The sequence below is a fragment of the Somniosus microcephalus genome, chromosome 3 (assembly GCF_052327205.1).
Source record: "Somniosus microcephalus isolate GS21.2 chromosome 3, FLI_Smic_1.0, whole genome shotgun sequence".
Classification (NCBI taxonomy): Eukaryota; Metazoa; Chordata; class Chondrichthyes; order Squaliformes; family Somniosidae; genus Somniosus; species Somniosus microcephalus.
Window position 1 is genome coordinate 267,885,888 of NC_140989.1, and position 22,306 is coordinate 267,908,193.

General features: G+C 46.4%; 1 protein-coding gene across 3 annotated transcripts in view; it reads left to right on the top strand.

Annotated features, from left to right (window-relative positions):
• The first annotated feature begins 1,184 nt into the window (after positions 1-1,184).
• The window catches only part of LOC147121905 (fibronectin-like), a 119,570-nt gene continuing 98,448 nt past the window's right edge, over positions 1,185-22,306 (top strand). For all 3 annotated transcript variants that reach the window (XM_085982443.1, XM_085982444.1, XM_085982445.1), the window contains exons 1-8: positions 1,185-1,436; positions 1,579-1,833; positions 2,035-2,295; positions 3,976-4,236; positions 11,158-11,412; positions 17,678-17,938; positions 18,052-18,312; positions 19,577-19,837. In XM_085982443.1, coding sequence (XP_085838569.1) covers positions 1,208-1,436; positions 1,579-1,833; positions 2,035-2,295; positions 3,976-4,236; positions 11,158-11,412; positions 17,678-17,938; positions 18,052-18,312; positions 19,577-19,837 — 2,044 coding nt within the window. In that variant the 5' untranslated portion in view covers positions 1,185-1,207. The remainder of the gene's footprint in view (positions 1,437-1,578; positions 1,834-2,034; positions 2,296-3,975; positions 4,237-11,157; positions 11,413-17,677; positions 17,939-18,051; positions 18,313-19,576; positions 19,838-22,306) is intronic.

A 22,306-nucleotide genomic window follows, 5' to 3' on the forward strand; every position in this document is an offset into this window, starting at 1 on the left:
ATGAGTAGCACAGCAGAATGAGGTTTAGTGTGGCTTTCCAGTAACGTTCTGTGATCTACTGAGATCATTGAAAGGTTTGTGCCACTGCATCCTGATCCTCCTGATGACATCCCTGCTTTTGCCCTCCTGTGCAATGTGCAACCAGGCTGCATTGGTCTCCTGGGGAGGTCTCTTCCGCCTATTGGAAGGGAAGAGAACCTCCCTGCATGCTATGACCCCGTCCATAAGCATATGGAGGGAAAAATGGGTGAGCCTGGGTGCAGCCGTGTGCCTCTCTGCAGTGCCTGTTCATGTTTGCAGCACCTCAATGCTGTAGAACACGGACAACACAACTGTCAAAATGAATGTGGACATGGCCACTTTAAGGAACCAGCTGGTGACGAGTCATATAATGACGTCATCAGACCTGCTTCCTATTAATTGGCTGGGAGCCTCGCAGGGCAGGCTTAACAAGCCCCATCAATGGAAAATCTTGTTGCAGGCTGGGATCGAGACAGATGAGAGGTCCCCACACACCACGGACATCGCCTGCCATGGACCCACTGAGGTTGGAAAAATTTATCACTGAGTCGGAGACAGGAATCCTATTACTAAACTTAAGGCTTGAGTCTGAGAGTTGGTTAATCAGATATAGTGGCATTTTATTGTAAGATTACTGTGCCGAGTATACTGAATGTAACAATTTTTCATCCATCAGTTCCAAGTCACCTGGAATGAGGGTGAAGGAGCCCAGTTTAAGCCCAGGACATATCTCTTCTAATCCCTGCCTTGCCTATGTAACCCAAATTCCCTATGTATCCATTTGTGTGCACAATTTGGCTACCGATTCAAACCTGAGCCCATTACTTTTATCTCCCTTTTTCTTTTGACTGTTGGGCCCTTTTCTCCTTTCTTCTTCCCTTCCAGTCACCCAGTCCTCCTTTAGAAACCTCCATAAAACTTATTTCATTGACCAACCCGGCCCAATTACTCCTCCTTTGGCTCGGTATTATCTTTTCTTTACGCCTCTGTGAACCAACTTGTGACTATTCTTGTATTTTAAAGGCACTATAAAAATGTAAATAGTTGTTGTTCTGTTGGTAAGATTTCATATCATACAGCTTTTAGTCATGTATATGCAGCATTAAATCTACAACAGTTTAAGGATTGCATTCTGTGCTTCCTCCTTTCTGCAGTGCCTTGTATCCCACAGAATGTGGTAGCTCACATGAACTGTGAAAGTAAGATTGTGTCAGTGTTTTGGGATCCCAGTAATGGCACAGAGTCATACCTTGTAACAGCAGAAGGAAGCCATGGCCATTGGGCCTCCTGCAATGCAACAGACACTGAATGCGAGGTCTCGGATGTGGATTGTGGACTGAACTACTATATAACTGTACAGGCAATCCGCATGCAATGTAACAGCTCACAAAGCTCTGCTTTTACAATTAAAACAGGTAATCCTAGACAAGAATTTAGAATAAGAAATTCTAAAATATACACAAAGTAGTTGGAATTTGGTCATTTTTATATCTTACAGACAGTTATGTGGCTCAGTATTTTTCCACTGGTTGATGTTTATGAATTTTCTCTTTGCAGTACCATGTGTCCCACAGAATGTTGATGCTCACATGGACTGTGATGCTGGCTATGTGTCAGTCTCATGGGAGCTAAGTGAAGGGGCAATATCATACACTGCGACTGCAGAAGGAAGCAATGTGCAACAATGCAGTGCTAATGATACATTGTGTGATATCACTGACCTGCACTGTGGAGAGACCTACACTGTCACAGTTCATGCACACGATGACGCATGTGACACTGCTGAAAGTCCTTCCATCACAATGAAAACAGGTAACTAAAGAGAAATGCGATTTCCCGTATCACTAATTTCTGTATCAATCTCACTAACCCTGATTTCTGCACTGTTCAAAACACTGTTCTCCAGAAAAACTCTCAAATACAACTGCATGAAGATTTCAGTTAGAAAACAATTCCATACAGTTTAGCAGCTGCTGGACAAGTGCTCTTCATTCGTCTTTTTGCTCTTTTCAGTATCGTGCATCCCGCAGAATCTCGATGTCCAGCTGGACTGTAACACAAACGATGCTGCTGTGTCGTGGACCCACACTAAAGGTGCAGTGTCTTACTCTGCAACAGCAGAAGGAAGTGATGGGCACATGGTATCGTGTGATACAGCCAACAGAGAGTGTCAAATAAACGATCTACACTGTGGACAGATGTATAATTTAACTCTAACAGCACTAGATGGTATATGTGACTCTTCACAAAGCTCTAACTTTGACTTCAGTACTGGTAAGTCTCTTGTATAGAATAGGATGGTTCAAAATGGGCACAACCAATTTGCCACGACAGTTTCATATAGGAAGAACATTCCACATAGTCAAATATCCCAGGACACTTCATTGGGACAGGGGATATGGATACTGAACAGGTATTGGGTGAAGTCGTGACTGAAGGCAGTATCTAAGAGGTAAGTTTTAAGGAGCCTTTTGAAGATAGGTAGAGAGGTAACAAGTCAATGGTGTTTGGAAAGTGGATTCCACACAGGCAAGTCCATGATGGCTGAAGGCTCGTTCGCCAATGGTCGTGTGGAACAAGTGGGTGGGGGTGGGAAGTGGTGGGAGGGTAAGACAAAGTAATCCAGAATCAGAAGAGCAGGGGCTGAAAACTGGGATAAAGAACTAGAGATGTTTCCTGAAGTAGGATGTAGTGAGACCATAGTGGGATTTAAAATCAAAAAGAGAGACTGTCATTTATATAGCGACTGTCATGGCCTCAGGACATCCCAAAGCACTTTCCAGCCAATGAAGTATTTTTGAAGTGTAGTCACTGATGTAATGCAGGAAATGCTTTTTTTGGATGGGGAGACATTGGAGGAGAGGGATGACAGGAGTTCTGTGCGAGATGAAGCTTTGTAGGATGGAGCGCAGGATGCCCTTTCGGCAGGTGGTGGTGAAGTTGATTATATGCTTCTTAGGGGGCTGCTGTCTAAATAAAATTGCCTGGCTGTGATGCATTTTCATTGAAGTGGTCATGTACTGAGTTTTTGCTACGATTGATTCTGTAATGTCATGTCTTTGGAAACAAATGTTGGAAAGGTGCATCAAACATGAATGTCATTCTCCTTTATAAACAATGGATCTAATTTCCTCCCCATCGTGCTGGCCTTCAAATTTAATGAATTCATCCACCAGGATAATCGTCCTAAATTTACTCAGGGGTTCTCCCTATTGGTCGGTGTAACATTGGCATAAATTCAACAGAAAGCTCTTACACAGGGTCTATCAGAGGTTTCCACTGATCATTCCCCGAAGTTACGATGACCGATCGGGAGAACCCTCAAGAAAGTTGCCGGCAAATTTGTATTACATGGTACAAAAAATCTGCACTAACCCCAAAGGTATTTAGATTGGGTTGCAGTGTAAGTAGTTCCACGACAACAGATATTTATGAGTGCAGTGAGCAGGAGTGGACAGTTAACAAGTTAACAGCTACATTTTATGTGTCATCCAGTATGAGAGTACTGTAAATACAACAGCCGAAAGTGTAACCTCAAACACATGTCAATTAGTAAAGTTCAAAAATTTCAGATTTCCAGCATCCACAGTATTTTGCTTTTGTATTAGTAAATTTCAAACACTGAATAGTGAAAGTCAGCCTTGATCTTAATACACTAGGATGGTTACAGAGCTTTAAATATAATTTTCAATGAAACCAGTGCTATCTTTGAGTGAAACTAAGCCATTTTTTTTCAAAAGAGAAACTTTCTGTTTTAAAAAGAGTCCGGATTTTATCTGGTGACTATTCCAACAGGTGCAGTCAAATATGTTACAGGATTTTATTTATATAAAGAAAATATAAAAGTAACTTAATTCTTGTTTAGATGCACAAAATAATTAGTGACTTCTGATTTTGAACATTTTGGATTATAGATATTTCCTGTCAGCCAGTTTGTCTTTCTATATTTTGCAGCCCCATGTGCACCCCAGTATATTTCCACCAATCTAAGCTGTGACACCAAGATTACATCAGTGACATGGGAGAAGGGTGATGGTGCGCTGTGGTACCTTACAACAGCAGAAGGTCAAGACGGACACGTAGCACTGTGTAACACAACAAAGACAAGCTGTGATTTCATGGACCTGCACTGCAGTCAAACATATTTGATAACTGTAAAAGCGATGGATGGTTATTGTCAGAGTATAAACACTTCCATTTTTGAAACTGAAACAGGTAAAATTTCTAAGGAAGTTTGTGCTGTGTGGGAAATGTTACACTGGCGCAGTAGCAAGTACTGTTTGGAGGTCCAGGAAGGTCACATTGGTAGTCTGTGAAGTCACAGCGTCACTCTTGTGCTATCACAGAACAATTAATACAGCCCAAATAAAGAAATGCCTCATTGCTTCTCCGATCCAATATGAGTGGAGGTTTTGCAATGTACCAGTCCCGGTCCGGAGCCTCACAATCAGAAGCATGGACTTCGAAATTAGCTGTGGAGTTCTGTATGCCCGGCTGGTTCGGCTGCAAATTTAGCAATGACATTGCTTTAAAAGCTTTTCAGAGGCTGTGCTGCCATGTTGTTCCTGGGCTACCATCAATTGCTTCTTCTCACCTCTACACTCTGCCTCAACCAATGCAACTCCTCATGCTCATTAATTGCATCCTCTGGAATGTTTCTAGCTGTATTGCTGCTTGCAGATTTTAGTCAGGGGGATGCAGGATGCTGTGTGGTGCTGCCTTGTTCTGGACCCTTGGCAATGCTGATGGACTGCTCTTTCTGGCCAGCACCTGCTGGCCACTGCCTCCTGCCATCCTCTGGTGATGGGACCTTGGAGGTGCAACAAGGCAGCGCTCCCCATTAGTTTGACAGCCACCAAGCAGGTGATATGGGGCAATGCCACTCTACCACTTGCCCACAGATTCCACTTCCTGCCTCCTTACTGGCCTTTCTGACCTTCTGTTTTCCTTTCCCCCTTTTTGCAAAAAGCTGAAAACTTGTTGAAAGCATTTTGAGCATTTAAAAAGGCTCAATCATTTTTTTACCCCCATATGCAACTACTTGCCTTTTAAGCTTTGCATCCCTTTCATTCTGAGCAGCAGGGTGCTGGCGTGACTCCTCCTGCAGTGCGGTGAAAGGACGGGTGGTGCAGGGAGCTTATGTAAATGATATTCGTGAACTGGGCTCACTTCATCCAATCAGTCCAGCTCCCCATTGTGATGTCATGCAGAGCAGCTGGCACCATCCAGTTCTAGAAGCTCTTCCACCAGGGCGGGAAAAACAACCCATTGTCTATTGTGAAAGAACGTGGGGCCTTTTCATATCAAAAAGTGGTGAATGAGATAGGCCTTGTAGATATATCGAAGATGTGAAATGGCATATAAAAGGTAAATGGATGCATTATTTTCAGTTAAATTACAACAGCAGGACAAAGGGACGTAGTTAGGAATGAATGAAAGGCAAGTTCAAGACTGCTGTCAAGAAGCACTTCTTCACCCAAAGAGTAATCAATATCTGCAATGATCCTCTAGGAAGGATCATGAAGACATTCAGGAGACAGTTAAATACTCTGATGGGAGGAACCGTAGGTTTCTACGGAAGGATGAGGTTGTTGGAACCAACACCCTCTCTTATATGTAATATTATCTTTGTGATATGTCATAAATATTTTCAGTTTAAAATAATATGGTTACAAAATGAACACCTAACCTGTGTCACACACATCAATCAAAATAAATGAAAGACATAAAAACAGAAAATGCTGGAGATACTCAGCAGGTCAGGACCTCACTACCCAACATCAAACCACCTTTCCAACACTATCACTGACCTCATCTCCTCTGGAGATCTTCCCCCCACGGCCGCCAACCTCAGAGTTCCGCAACCCCGCACAGCCCACTTCTGCCTCCTTCCCAAGATCCATAAACAGGACTGCCCTGGTAGACCCATCGTTTCAGCCTGTTCTTGTCCCACGGAACTTATCTCTTCCTATCTCAACTCTATTTTTACTGCCCTTGTCCAGTCTCTTACCACCTACATCCGCGACTCTTCCAACGCCCTCCGCCACTTTAACAGTTTCCAATTTCCAGGCACCAACCGCCTCCTTTTCACTATGGACATACAATCCCTCTACACCTCCATCCCCCACCAGGATGGCCTGAGGGTGCTCCGCTTCTTCCTTGAACAGAGGCCCGACCAGTCCCCATCCACCACCACCCTCCTCCGCCTGGCTGAACTTGTTCTCATATTGATCAACTTCTCCTTTGACTCCACTCACTTCCTCCAAATCTAAGGTGTTGCTATGGGAACCCGCATGGGTCTTAGCTGTGCCTGCCTTTTCGTGGGATATGTGGAACACTCTTTGTTCCAGTCCTACTCAGGTCCCCTTCCTCACCTCTTTTTCCGGTACATTGATGACTGTATCGGTGCGTTTGCTGCTCTCGCCCTGAACTAGATAATTTCATTCACTTTGCTTCCAATTTCCACCCTTCCCTCACCTTCACATAGAAACATGGAAGATAGGAGCAGGAATAGGCCATTCAGCCCCTCGAGCCTGTTCCGCTATTTAATGAGATCATGGCTGATCATCCAAATTCAGTACCCTGTCCCTGCTTTCTCCCCATATCCTTTGATCGTTACAGCCTTAAGAAATATATCTAACTCCTTCTTGAATATATTTAATGAATTGGCCTCAACTGCCTTCTGTGGTAAAGAATTCCACAGGTTCACCACTCTCTGGGTGAAGAAATTCCTCCCCATCTCAGTCCTAAATGGCTTACCCTTTATCCTTAGACTGTGACCCCTGGTTCTGGACTCCCCCACCATCAGAAACATCCTTCCTGCATCTAGTCTGTCTAGTCCTGTTAGAATTTTATAAGTTTCAATGAGATCCCTTCTCCTTCTTCTAAACTCTCGCAAATATAAGCCTAATCGACCCAATCTCTCTTCATACATTATTCCTGCCATATCAGTCTGGTGCATCTTCGCTGCACTCCCTCCATGGCAAGAACATCCTTCCTCAGATAAGGCAACCAAAACTGCACACAATACTCAAGGTGTGGCCTCACCAAGGCCCTGTACAACTGCAGCAAGACATCCTTACTCCTGTACTCGAATCCTCTCGCTATGAAGGCCAACATACCATTTGCCTTCTTAACCGCCTGCTGCACCTGCATGCTTACCTTCAGCGACTGGTGCACAAGGACACCCAGGTCCCGTTGCACTTCCCCTTTTCCCAATCTATTGCCATTCAGATAATCTGTCTTCCTGTTTTTGCCACCAAAGTGGATAACCTCACATTTATTCACATTATACTGCATCTGCCATGCATCTGCCCAATCACCCAACCTGTCCAAATCATACTGGAGTTTCTCTGCATCCTCCTCACAGCACACACGCCCACCCAGCTTTGTGTCGTCTGCAAACTTGGAGATATTACATCTAGTTCCCTCGTCTAGATCATGAATGTATATTGTGAATAGCTGGGGTCCTAGCACCGATCCCTATAGTACCCCACTAGTCACTGCCTGCCACTCGGAAAAAGACCCGTTTATTCCAACTCTTTGCTTTCTGTCTGCCAACCAGTTCTCTATCCAAGTCAGTACCTTACCCCCCAATCCCATGTGCTTTAACTTTGCACGCTAATCTCTTATGCGGGACCTTATTGAAAGCCTTCTGAAAGTCCAAATACACCACATCCACTGGTTCTCCCTTATCTATTCTACCAGTTACATCCTCAAAAAATTCCAGTAGATTAGTCAAGCATAATTTACCATTTGTAAGACCATGTTGACTTTGTCCAATCCTGTCACTGTTTTCCAAATGCTCTGCTATTACATCTTTTATAATGGACTCTAGCATTTTCCCCACTACCGATGTCAGGTCTATAATTCCCCATTTTCTCTCTACCACCTTTTTAAAATAGTGGGGTTACATTAGCTACCCTCCAATCCATGGGAACTGTTCCAAAGTCTATAGAATTTTGGAAGATGACCAGCAATGCACCTACTATTGCTCGGGCCACTTCCTTAAGTACCCTAGGATGTAGATTATCAGGCCCTGGTGATTTATCGGCCTTCAATCCCGTCAATTTCCCTAACACCATTTCCCTACAAATACTGATTTTATTCAGTTCCTCCCTCTCATTCGATCCTATGTTCCCCGACATCTCTGGGAGGTTATTTGTGTCCTCCTTTGTGAAGAAAGAACCAAAGTATGTATTTAATTGGTCAGCCATTTCTTTGTTCCCCATTATAAATTCCCCTGATTCTGACTGCAAGGGACCCACACTTGACTTCACCAATCTTTTTCTCTTCACATATCTATAGAAGCTTTTACAGTCAGTTTTTATGTTCCCTGCAAGCTTACTCTCATACTCTATTTTCCTCCTCTTAATTAATCCCTTGGTCCTCCTTTGCTGAATCCTAAACTGCTCCCAATCCTCAGGTTTGCTGCTTTTTCTGGCCAATTTAATTGTTCTCTCCTTGGATCTTATGCTATCCCTAATTTCCCTTGTTAGCCATGGTTGAGTTACCTTTTTTGTTTTATTTTTATGCCAAACAGGGATGAACAAATTCTGTAGTTCATGCGATCTTTAAATGTTTGCCATTGCCTATCCACCATCAACCCTTTAAGTAACGTTCCCCAATCTATCCTAGCCAACTCACGCCTCATCATAGTAGTTTCCTTTATTTAAAGACATGGTCCATCTCTGATTCTTCCCTTCCCTTCCTCGACTTCTCCGTTTCCATCTCTGGGGATAGGTTATTGACAAACATTCACTACAGGCCCACTGCTCCCACAGCTACCTGGACTACACTTCCTCCCACCCTGCTTCCTGTAAGGACTCTATTCCATTCTCCCAGTTCTCCGTCTCCGCCGCATCTGCTCTGATAATGCCACCTTCCATACCAGTGCTTCCGAATGTCTTCCTTTTTCCTCAACCGAGGATTCCCTTCTACTGTGCTTGACACGGCCCTTGACCGTGTCCGTTCTATCTCCAGCACTTTTGCCCCTCCCTCCCAGAACCATGATAGAGTTCCCCTTGTCCTCACCTTTCACCCCTCCAGCTTCCACATTCAACGGATCATCCTCCGCCATTTCCGCCACATCCAGTGTGATCTCACCACCAAACGCATCTTCCCCTCTCCTCCCGTTTCAGCATTCCGAAGGAACCACTCCCTCCGCAATACCCTGGCCCACTCCTCTATCACCCCCAACACCCCTTCCCCTTCGCCCGGCACCTTCCCATGCAAGCGCAGGAGATGTAACACATGCCCTTATAACTCCCCCCTTCCCACTGTCCAGGGCCCCAAACACCCCTTCCAGGTGAAACAGCGATTTACTTGTACTTCTTGCAATTTAGTATACTGTATTCGCTGCTCACGATGTGGTCTCCTCTACACTGGGGAGACCAAACGCAGATTGGGTGACCGTTCAGTCCGTAAGGGGGAGCCCGAGTTTCCGGTCGCCTGTCACTTTAATTCTTCGCACCACTTCCACTCAGACTTCACCGTCCTCGGCCTTTTGTATTGTTCCACTGAAGCTCAGCGGAAGCTCGAGGAACAGCACCTCATCTTTCGATTAGGCACTTTACAGCCTTCTGGACTCAACATAGAGTTCAGCAAATTCAGATCGTAACATCGGCCCCTATCATATATATATTTTTCATCCATACTTTTTGTCTGTGACTTTCTTCTCTCCCACATGGCAGCTGTCTTTCATTCTGCCAGCGCAATTCACACTTAATCTAGAGCCATCCTTTGTTTCTTAACCTCTCCCATTACCATCTCCTTTTGCCTTGAATATCTCTTAATGACCCAGAAATTCGGGTTGGGGGCTTCCCGCGGGTGCAAGCTCCCAATTAGCACTTACCTTGCGCGCCGGCTGTTGAGCTGTGGGCCCCCGTGGAATTCAGATCCGGGGCCTGGTCCAGCTGCCGGCGCGCAGTGCTTGCGTATCCCAGGGGCGCAGTTAGTTCGATGCGTCCCCTGGGATCACGTGGGCCATGGAGAGCCAATGCTCCATTCATAAGTCTGACAGGAAGTGCTGTCAAACTTAGAAATACTACGGGCCCCTTCCTCTTAGAAAACATCACTAAGTCTTCAAATAAAAAATTTTTAAATCACATTTTTTAAATAAACTATAAATTACATGAAATAACTATTTTAAACAATAATTTAACTATTTGAAAAAAATAATTTTATTTTCTAACGGGGCTAAAAATAAACTTACCTTGCTTTAAAGTGTTTAAAAATAATAAACCTGTGGAAAAAATGTATTAATTTTAATTAATTCACCACTTACCTTGTAAAAAGCAGGCCTTATGCCTGCTTTTTACATTTCTAACTTCTGCAGGCTTACCTTCCCGGGAAAACCTGTAAAAATAAAATTAAGTTCGATACGCATGCGCAGCCTCTCCTGCGCACGCGTTCGACCTCTGAACCCCTGCTTTCAGGGGAACGGAAGTGCCGGTTTCCCGCACATGCGCAGTGCATGCAGGAAACCGGCACTTCCATTGGGCCTACGGGTGAGTACCCCGTGCTTGCTCACCCGTGGAAACCCGAATTTCTGGGCCATTAAATGTCTCTTAACCGCTCCTGCCTTCTATCTGATCATAGACATTCCCTTTTGTTCTTTCATCCCCTCCCTTTCCCAGCCCCTGCACTTGCTTAAAAATCTGTTCCATTTCCTGCTTTTTTCCAGTTCTGACAAAAGGTCATCGACCTGAAACGTTAACTCTGTTTCTCTCTTCACAGATGCTGCCTGACCCGCTGAGTATCTCCAGCATTTTCTGTTTTTATTTCAGATTTCCAGCATCTGCAGTATTTTCTATTTGTATAAATGAAAGACATCTTCCGATCACTAAATGTTCACTAAGGTTGGACAATTCAATTGATTTATAATACTCTACTGACAAACGGTACCGGGAACAGAATATACTTTCAGGTGCACTTCCTCCTTGAACTGGTGATTTTCCCAATCCACCCGTGGAGTAAGGGCCCAATCAAAAATTACAGTCCATGTTGAATTCAGTGTCTCTGAATGGGAATCTATTTACTGCACGGCTATTGGGAATCTCTTCAGTAAGAGTAGATTTTCTGAGTTTGGTATCACTAATTCATGACATCTTATTTCTCTTTCCTCCTCCCCTAAAGTACCATGCCCCCCTCAGAATGTACAAGCGGATTGTGACGCTCTCACTGCCTTTGTAACATGGGAGCCGAGTAATCGCACAGTGTCGTACACTGCAACAGCAGAGGGCAGTGATGGACACACAGCCGCCTGTACCACGTCTGAAACAAACTGTCTGATCCCAGATCTTCACTGCAGCCAAATATACAGCATCTCTGTACTCGCATTTGGTGAAAACTGCAGCAGCATCCAAGGCTCCAGTTATGAAATTCAGACAGGTAATATAGAAAGAAAGAACTTGCCTTTATATTGTGGCAGAGCCACTAAGGGACTCTGAACAACTGTACATAATTCCCTTTAACAATCTGTCAGCTACAGCCTGAACCTGTATCTTTGTATATACTGTTTGCATGTACAGAGCGCGGTCCCTTTAAGAGCGCGGGCAAACGCGATGACGTTAATCACATGATCCTCCAACGGCGGGAAAAACGTGATGACGTCATGACGCCGTCCACGGGACCGCCCTAGCAGTCCTCGTGGAGCCTCCGAACTGACTAGACCTGTATTCGTAGTTCTCGTGCATTTGTTAAACTCAGTTGGTTTTACATTAAACATCTTTTGATTGATCGCCTGAGTCGACCTCAGTCTTTTGATAGGAATTAGACATTCCTACATTGGTGACCCCGACTTTTGCGAACGATTTTCGCAGAAGGAACGAAGCATGGAAACAAACGCCGTTACATTGCAGCTACCGCAATTCTGGGAGCAACAAGCAACCTCGTGGTTCATCCAGGTTGAAGCCCAGTTTGCACTACAGAACATCGTTGCGATCAGACCCGTTACTTCTACGTGGTCTCCGCACTCGGCAGCTCCACCGCCTCGCGGATCGTCAGCCTGCTTGAGGACCCCCCGGACGACCGCAAGTATGAAACACTCAAGGCACGGTTGTTACAGGTCTTCGGGCTCACGAAGTTGGAATGCGCCCGCCGACTGCTCGCTATGCCCGGCCTCAGGGACTCCAAGCCGTCTGAGCTCATGAGCCAAATGCTCACGCTCCTTGGCGCCGAACCGGAATGCTTCCTCTTTAGGGAGCTATTCCTCAGTCAGTTACCGGAGCAAGTACAAGCTGCCCTGGCCAGGTCCGAAGTCACAGACTGCGCAGCGCTTGCTGCCGAAACGGACAAGATTTTCGCGGTGACGCAGCAGGACTGCGCTGCCATGAGGCGCCCACCCCCCACAGACGCTGCCCCGGCTCCTCAACCCACGGGGTTGTGCTTCTACCACGCCCGTTTTGGCGCGAAAGCAAGATGTTGCTGCCCTCCCTGCAGCTTCTCGCCCAAAACAAAAAAACAACAACAGCAACTCTGCCAAAAGAGGAACGGGTCTAACGGGTGCCCCGCGGCTGCGATGGCAATCGGAAATTCAGGCAAGCTCCTGTTTATCACCGACTCCCTCTCCGGTCGGTGATTCCTATGTGACTCCGGGGCGCAGTGTAGCATCCTACCCGCGTCAGCTCTGGATGTACAGGCTGGGAGGCACAGCCTCTCCCTCGAGGCGGTTAATGGCAGGGCTATTCGGATCTTCGGCAGACGGCGGGTCCAGGTGTGCTTCGGCGGCCAGCGGTTTTACTGGGACTTTGTTACGGCCAAGGTCTCTCAAGCCATCCTCGGTGTGGATTTCTGGTGCGCCAACAGTCTCCTGGTCGATGTAAGGAACCGACGGTTAATCAATGCGGCCACGTTTCACTCTATCCCTTGCCACCGCAGTAATGCCATGTCGTGCACCGTCTCGTGTGCTTTCCCGACTTCGGATGAGTTCACTCGCCTGCTAGGCGATTTCCCAGACCTGACCAGACCCACCTTCTCCTCCATGGCCACAAAACATGGAGTCAAACACCACATCACCACTACTGGCCCCCCGGTCTACGCACGGGCCCGGCGCCTCGAACCTGGCAAGCTCGCGGCCGCGAAACGGAGTTCGCCACAATGGAACATTTAGGGATTATTCGCCAGTTGAATAGTCCCTGGTCCTCGCCTCTCCATGTTGTCCCGAAGCCTGGCAGCGGATGGCGGCCATGCGGCGACTACCGACGCCTAAACGACGCCACTACTCCTGATCGGTACCCGATCCCTCATATCCTGGATTTCTCTGCCCATTTGGCAGGAACTACCATTTTTTCCAAAGTTGACCTTGTCCGTGGCTACCACCAGGTCCCCGTGCACCTGCAAGACGTCCTGAAAACTGCAGTCATCACCCCATTCGGCCTTTTTGAATTTCTGCGGATGCCGTTTGGACTGAAGAACACTGCCCAGGCTTTCCAGCGCCTGATGGACTCCGTACTTCGGGACCTCCAGTTCATATTCGTCTACTTGGACGATATTCTCATCGCCAGCCCTAACAAGGAGCAGCACATCTGTCATTTACGCACCCTTTTCCGGCACCTCAGCCAACATGGCCTGATCATCAACCCGGCCAAGTGCCAGTTCGGCCTGCAACGAATTGATTTCCTGGGGCATCGCATCACCTCGGAAGGAGCAGTTCCTTTGCAAACGAAGGTGGAGGCAGTAACATCTTTTCCACGCCCACAGAATATTAAGGCCCTGCAAGAATTCCTCGGAATGGTAAACTTTTACCACCGTTTTGTGCCTAAGGCAGCACTGCTCATGCAACCCCTATACGAGGCCTTCAAGGGCAAGTCTGGCAAGGATCCGGTAAGCTGGACAGTCGACATGGACCGTGCTTTCGCTGACACCAAAAGCGCCTTGGCCAATGCGACCATGCTGTCGCACCCGCTGCCAGGAGCCACCATCGCCCTCACCACCGACACGTCAGACTACGCCATCGGTGCAGTACAGGAACAGTGGGTGAACGGAACGTGGCAACCGCTGGCGTTTTTCAGCCGTCAACTACGGTGGAACGAGCGAGCGTACAGTACCTTCGACCGGGAGTTGCTGGCTCTTTTTCTGGCCATCCGCCATTTCCGGTTTTTGTTGGAAGGACGTCCTTTCACTGCTTTTGTGGACCATAAGCCACTAACTTTCGCTATGGCCAAGACCGCCGAACCGTGGTCAGCCCGACAACAACGTCAGCTAACGTTTATCTCGGAATTCACTACAGATATTCAGCACGTGGCCGGTAAAGACAACCTGGTGGCAGATTGCCTCTCCCGCGCGACCGTTCATGCAGTCCAGCTTGGCATCGACTATGCACTCATGGCCGCAGATCAAGCCTCGGATCCGGAGGTGCAGGCTTACTGAACCAGCCCCTCTAGCCTCCAAGTGGCCGACGTCAAATTCCATGCCGCAGGCACCACGCTACTTTGTGACATCTCCGTAGGAGATCCTCGCCCTATCGTGCCGGTTGCCTGGCGCCGCAAAGTGTTTGACGCCATACACGGGTTGTCACACCCTGGAATGAAGGCCTCGCAAAGGCTGATGTCGTACAAGTTCGTTTGGCGGGGCATGCATATGGATGTCCGCGACTGGGCCAACACCTGCGTGGTCTGCCAAAAGGCCAAGGTGCAGCATCACATCAAAGCTCCATTGGCCACCTTCGCTGTTCCGGAGAGACGGTTCGATCACGTGAATGTGGACCTGGTGGGGCCACTTCCACCTCCCCATGGGTTTACACATATCCTAACGATGGTAGGCCGCACCACTAGATGGCCAGAGGCAGTTCCCTTGTCAGCCATCACTTCGGCAGATGTAGCCAGGGCGTTCATCTCCTCCTGGGTCGCCCGTTTCGGGGTACCTGCGGACATCTCTTCTGATCGTGGACCGCAGTTTTCCTCTGAGCTCTGGAACGCAGTGGCTCAGGGGCTCGGCATCAAGCTACATCGCACCACAGCCTACCATCCACAGGCGAACGGCCTGTGCGAACGATTTCACAGGTTGCTCAAAGCCACACTGAGGGCCAGCCTCCAAGGCGCTGGATGGGCGGACAGGCTACCATGGGTCCTGTTGGGTCTTCGCACGGCACCCAAGGAAGATCTTCGCTCGTCCTCGGCAGAGCTCGTCTATGGCCAGCCGCTATGCGTACCAGGGGATTTCCTTCCGACTCCAACAGAGCCATGGTCCACATCCGACCAACTCATCAGCCACCAGGAGGCAGCCAGGTGTTTCACACCAGTACCAACGTCGCAGCACGGCTTTCAGAGCTCACACGTCCCAGCAAAGCTGAAGAACGCCGAATATGTGTTCATCCACCACGACGCTCATCGGGATCCGCTCAAGGCCCCTTACACTGGTCCTTTCCGCGTGCTAGAGGCAGGAGACAAAAGCTTCTCAGTGGATATCGGGGGTAAACCGGACCACATTTCGGTGGACCATTTGAAACCGGCACACTTGGACCTTGACCATCCTGTCGAGACCGCACAGCCGCCAGGACGTGGTCGACCACCCACAGTTGCCATGCCAGGACAAGCGCAACCACCTGATAGCCTGCCCGCCGTCCAGCAGCTTCCACTTCAGGAGTACAGAAGTTGCTCTGACAGGCTTGTCAGGCCTCCTCGCCGTTTGACTTTTTCCTTTAAAGACAATTCTGGGGGGGCGCATGTGGCAGAGCCACTAAGGGACTCTGAACAACTGTACATAATTCCCTTTAACAATCTGTCAGCTACAGCCTGAACCTGCATCTTTGTATATACTGTTTGCATGTACAGAACGCAGTCCCTTTAAGAGCGCGGGCAAACGCGATGACGTCATGACGTTAATCACGTGATCCTCCAATGGCGGGGAAAATGTGATGACGTCACGACGCCGTCCACGGGACCACCCTAGCAGTCCTCGTGGAGCCTCCGAACTGGCTAAACCTGTATTCATAGTTCTCGTGCATTTGTTTGTTAAACTCAGTTGGTTTTACATTAAACATCTTTTGATTGATCGCCTGAGTCGACCTCAGTCTTTTGATAGGAATTAGACATTCCTACAATATAACACATTTCATCTCCTCAGGACACCTCAAGGCACTTCACAATCAAGAGATTACTTTTGAAGTGTAGTCATTGTACTGGAGGCAAACTGAGCAGCCAATTTACTCAGCAAGCTCTCAAAACAGACACTGTTGAATGACAAGTTAATCTGTTTTGACATTCTTGGTTAAGGGATAATGCTGGTGAGGTTGACTCTTCTTCAAAAAAGTGCTGCGGGACCTTTCAACCAGAGTACATATGACCCTGGATGAACGTCTCATTGGAAAGACAGCAGATGAACAACCAGCGCTGCCTCAGTACTGAATTGACCTATCAGCCATGTTTACATGGAAGCAGGGCACAAATGCCCTGAAATTGGTGGGAAATGACCTACCACCCCGTTGCTGCAGTTGCTGTGGCCGTGGCAATGTTACCCCGGGACTATATCTGGCCGTTCGAAGAGGCCCAGAGTCATGCGATGGCCCATTTAAAATGTTGATTTGGGACCTATGTACTTAGGACCTCGGCTTCCATTTCTGGACTGAGCCGGGTGAAGTGTGCGTCATGCTCACTCCGACCAGCATCAGGGAATTGTCCGGCTAAAGAGGATCCCGAAGGTGAGTTCCTTTTTGTTTTTGTGGGGGGAGTAGGAACCAAACCCAGTGTGAGCCTCTGCCGCTATTGGCTCTCCCCCCAACCCCCTCTGGAAATCAGGGTCCCTCCACATTCCTCCGGCCCAGACATTGCAGTGGCCTGGAGCCGGTGAGCTGCCCAGGGTCGCTCGCTGGAACCCCTGAGCCCAATGCAAATAAGGCGCCTTGCTCAAAATGGATTGGCGGGGTTTCCATTGGCCACCGGCCCGGATTCCTCACTGGGAACAACTCTATAATGCTATATTTGGGACATACAAAAAGCATGGAGTGAAAGGGGCATTCAAGGGCTGTTTTATATGGGTTCTCTATTCGTGAAATAGCCAGAGGTAATGAGCATTAGAAGGACTTACAAAATAATGCCTTATATTAGTATAAAGAGAGGGATCTGCCTATTACACCCATACACTCGACTGGTCCAATTGGCCATCATTCACAAGTGCCTACATTACCAAGGGTTTGAGCCAAAACTAAACCAGGACACAGAACCTCTGTCCTGCCAACCTTAAATGAACAGCACATGTGCCAGCATGCTCCCCTGGAGCTGCCATCCTTCTGTGGATGCTCCTGTAGACAGTGGCAGCAGTGCAGTCCCCATGCTCCACTCATTTCATCCCAACTCAGCTTGCACCACGGCAACCTTCGCTGGTCACTGTGGATACCAGCAATAAACTAAGGATTTGGGGATCAGCAACCTTCTGTGCCCATCTGAGATCATTGATACAAAGATTCAACATTCAGAGAAAACATTTGTAGACCTAGCAGTCAAGCTGGGTACAGACCATAGTGACCCAGAGTCCTGAGCTGCAATTTGTTGGCCCTAATACATAACATCTGGATTGAGCAGTCACATTGTGGAATATAAAGGTGACTGCATTATTGAGGTTATTTAAGTTCTATGAGATGTTGGCAAAGACCATTTGACCAAAATGTTTTCTCACATAAACACATTGGATATTAACGTTTATATTTCCTTTTCTACAGCACCGTGTGCCCCAGATGAAATCATTGTGAACGTGGACTGTAACTCTAATCGAGTGGTAGTGTCATGGGGAAGGACTGCTGGAGCGATGTCATACGATGTAACTGCAGAAGGCAGTGATGGACATACACACTCGCACAACACAACAGAGACTCGCTATGAAATGCTGGGTTTACACTGTGGACAGTCTTATAACATAACTGTAACAACAGTGAGTTATAGCCGGAATGGAATTTCAAGTACTTCTGCCCAAATCCAAACCAGTACGGCTATTAATCCTTAAATAATACGCACTATGGAAATAGTTTTACATTTATTTGTTATCACATTTACAGGACAGTGAGAGGATTGATACATATTTGTATTTTCTATCCAGCACCGTGCATTCCTGAGAATCTAACAGCTGAGCTGAACTGTGATTCGAATGCGGTATCCTTCTCGTGGGATGACACCGATGGGGCAAAGTTATACACTGTGACTGCTCGAGATAGTCAAAGAGTCACCGCTTTATTCAACACAAGCGAGACAAAGGCTCAAATCCCACACCTGCAGTGTGGTGAATATTATACAATCTCCATTCTGGCAACAGACAACATCTGCAAAAGTCCCCAGAGTACAGTGGTGAATGTACATGCAGGTATCGCTCATTTCCATAAAGTCTTTTGTGACATCTTAACAAATGAAGTCTTGCGTTCCACAGGCAGTGCTTAAATGTTGTGGGTTTTTTTCATGTTTTTTATTGATACTCTTGGATATATTTAAATGTGTGTGTTTTTTGACATTAATTATGCTCTTGTTAAATGGATCTCTGGACGGTGCAAAATAAATTGTATAACTTGTGTTAGAGTCCACAGCTGAAATTACTCTTTCTATTGCTGACATCTTTTGTCTAGCAATGCTATAGGAATACATTGTTTTTAGGTTCAAAGGCAGTATTTAAATGTGGGGCGAGGGGAATCGCCTCGAATTTGGTTGCTAGTGGTCAAGGTGTAAAAGTGAGGATATTTCAGCAGAAATTAGTTCCACCGGAGCTCCCCTTGTTTAATCTCTCCACGATCTTATCATTGGGTGTGGGGCGGGCATCTAAAGCTGAAGCCTGAAGCAGGTGGGAGCTTTATTATCATATACACAGGAATGGGGAAAGGCTCGGCACTATTTTCAGGCCTATGTGCGACAAATCTCCAGCGCATGCAGTGAAAGCTGGCAGGCACAAGGCCCAGCTGGACCTGCAGGTGAGAGGGCATTTAAAAGGCCCATACACTGTAAAGGTAAGTGGACTTGGTGTTTTAAAGGACTTTCTTGCAGTTTCTTTTTTTAAATTTTGTTTCCAGCTCACATTTAGGCTTTCATGAGCCTTTGTGCCAGGTGCAGTTATTTATTTATTTTGCCTGGGATTCCCTTCATGGACAACAGAGGATTTGCCACCAGCTGACATGTCTGCTTGAAGAAGGGGACAAATGAAAGTTTGCCAGTCAGATCAGATCAGACTGCCCAAGAGCGGTTCTGTGCTCTTCCACCCACATCAGCACCCCAACATCTGCAGAGAGAGGTAGCCAAGTCCACCTTGGCAAAAGCTTACTGTTCGGAATAATTGTGCAAATGACGTGTTTGACGCACTTTGGAGAGCATTATAGTTTGTTCTTGTGGTTGTGACTCCAGTTAGATAGTCACTTGTTCAGACAGTTACGACACAGAATTAGTAGAGCTCTGCATTTACAGTGTTCATTTGTGTGAGTTAATGGAGACACTCTGTATGCTTTAATTTTCTATGCACTTTCCTGTGTTTTTAGAGTGACAAGTTCCAATGCAATTATTGATTATTTAATAAATTCATCCATCCGTTTATTTATTTGAACTTACACTGATGGTTAATTCCATTTCAATTTTCAATCTCTTTTCAGTCCCTTGCAACCCACAGAATGTAGATGTAAGACTGGATTGTAACCTAAATACAGCTTTGGTGTCGTGGGACTCTAGTAAAGGTGCACTGTTGTACACTGCCATTGCTGACGGACCCGATGGGAACATCACGTTGTGCAGCACATCAGAAACATCATGTAGAACGCCCATGTTACTCTGTGGCCAGTTATACTCTGTATATGTCATAGCATCTGACAGCACATGCAACCAATCTCAGAGTTCAGTAGTTGAAATTCAAACAGGTAACTCCTTATTTTACTGACAGATACTCCATATAGTCCAAAAAAAGTAATATGCCAGCATGTTTTATTAACCAGTACAGTACTGCAGTGTATAGACTTATACTACTGTGCAAAAAGGATCAGTAACATCGAGCTCTCTCTCTTTATCCAGAAAATTCAATATAGAAACATAGAAACATAGAAGATAGGAGCAGGAGTAGGCCATTCGGCCCCTCGAGCCTGCTCCGCCATTCAATGCGATCATGGCTGATCAAAATTCAGTATCCTGTCCCAGCTTTTTCCCCATATCCCTTGATCCCCTTCGTCTTAAGAAATATATCTAACTCCTTCTTGAATATATTTAATGAATTGGCCTCAACTGTCTTCTGTGGTAGAGAATTCCACAGATTCACCACTCTCTGGGTGAAGAAATTCCTCCTCATCTCTGTCCTAAATGGCTTACCCCTTATCCTTAGACTGTGACCCTTGGTGCTGGACTCCGCCGCCATTGGGAACAGCCTTCCTGCATCCAGTCTGTCTAGTCCTGTTAGAATTTTATAAGTTTCAATGAGATCCCCTCTCATTCTTCTAAACTCTAGCGAATATAAGTCTAATCGACCCAATTTCTCTTCATACGTTATTCCTGCCATCCCAGGTATCATCCTGGTGAATCTTCGCTGCACTCCCTCCATGGCAAAACATCCTTCCTCAGATAAGACGACCAAAACTGCACACAATACTCAAGGTGTGGTCTCACCAAGGCCCTGTACAACTGCAGCAAGACATCCTTGCTCCTGTACTCAAATCCTCTCGCTATGAAGGCCAGCATACCATTTGCCTTCTTAACCGCCTGCTGCACCTGCATGCTTACCTTCAGCGACTGGTGCACAAGGACACCCAGGTCTCGTTGCACTTCCCCTTTTCCCAATCTATTGCCATTCAGATAATAATCTGCCTTTTTGTTTTTGCCACCAAAGTGGATAACCTCGCATTTATCCACATTATACTGCATCTGCCATTCATCTGCCCAATCGCCCAACCTGTCCAAATCGCACTGGAGTTTCTCTGCATCCTCCTCACAGCACACACGCCCACCCAGCTTTGTGTCGTCTGCAAACTTGGAGATATTACATCTAGTTCCCTCGTCTGGATCATTAATATATATTGTGAATAACTGGGGTCCTAGCACCGATCCCTGCGATACCCCACTAGTCACTGCCTTCCACTCGGAAAAAGACCCATTATTTCCAACTCTTTGCTTTCTGTCTGCCAACCAGTTTTCTATCCAAGTCAGTACCTTACCCCCAATCCCATGTGCTTTAAATTTGCACACTAGTTTCTTATGCGGGACCTTATCGAAAGCCTTCTGAAAGTCCAAATACACCACATCCACTGGTTCTCCCTTATCTATTCTACCAGTTACATCCTCAAAAAATTCCAGTAGATTAGTCAAGCATGATTTACCTTTTGTAAATCCATGTTGACTTTGTCCGATCCTGTCACTGTTTTCTAAGTGCTCTGCTATTAGATATTTTATAATGGACTTTAGGATTTTCCGCACTACCGATGTCAGGCTTACTGGTCTATAATTCCCCATTTTTTTCTCTACCACGTTTTTTAAATAGTGGGGTTACATTAGCTACCCTCCAATCCATGGCAACTGTTCCAGAGTCTATAGAATTTTGGAAGATGACCAGCAATGCGTTTCCTATTTGCTAGGGCCACTTCCTTAAGTACCCTAGGATGTAGATTATCAGGACCTGGGGATTTATCGGCCTTCAATCCCGTCAATTTCCCTAACACCATTTCCCTACAAATACTGATTTCATTCAGTTCCTCCCTCTCATTAGACCCTATGTTCCCGACATGTCTGGGAGTTTCTTTGTGTCCTCTTTTGTGAAGACAGAACCAAAATATGTATTTAATTGGTCTGCCATGTCTTTGTTCCCCATTATAAATTCCCCTGATTTTGACTGCAAGGGACTTGACTTTACCAATCTTTTTCTCTTCACATATCTGTAGAAGCTTTTACAGTCATGTTTTATGTTCCCTGGAAGCTTACTTTCATACTCTATTTTCCCCCTCTTAATTAATCCCTTTGTCCTCCTTTGCTGAATCCAAAACTGCTCCCAATCCTCAAGTTTACTGCTTTTTCTGGCCAATTTATATGTCCTTTCCTTGGATCTTATGCTATCCCTAATTTCCCTTGTTAGCCAATGTTGAGTCACCATTTTTGTTTATTTTTATGCCAAACAGGGATGAACAAATTCTATAGTTCATCCATGCGATCTTTAAATGTTTGCCATTGCCTATTCACCATCAACCCTTTAAGTAACATACCCCAATCCATCCTAGCCAACTCGTGCCTCATACCATTGTGGTTTCCTTTATTTAAATTCAATACCCAAGTCTCTGAATCAACTACTTCACTCTCCATCTTAATGAAGAATTCTATCATATTATGATTGCTCCTCCCCAAAGGGCATCGCA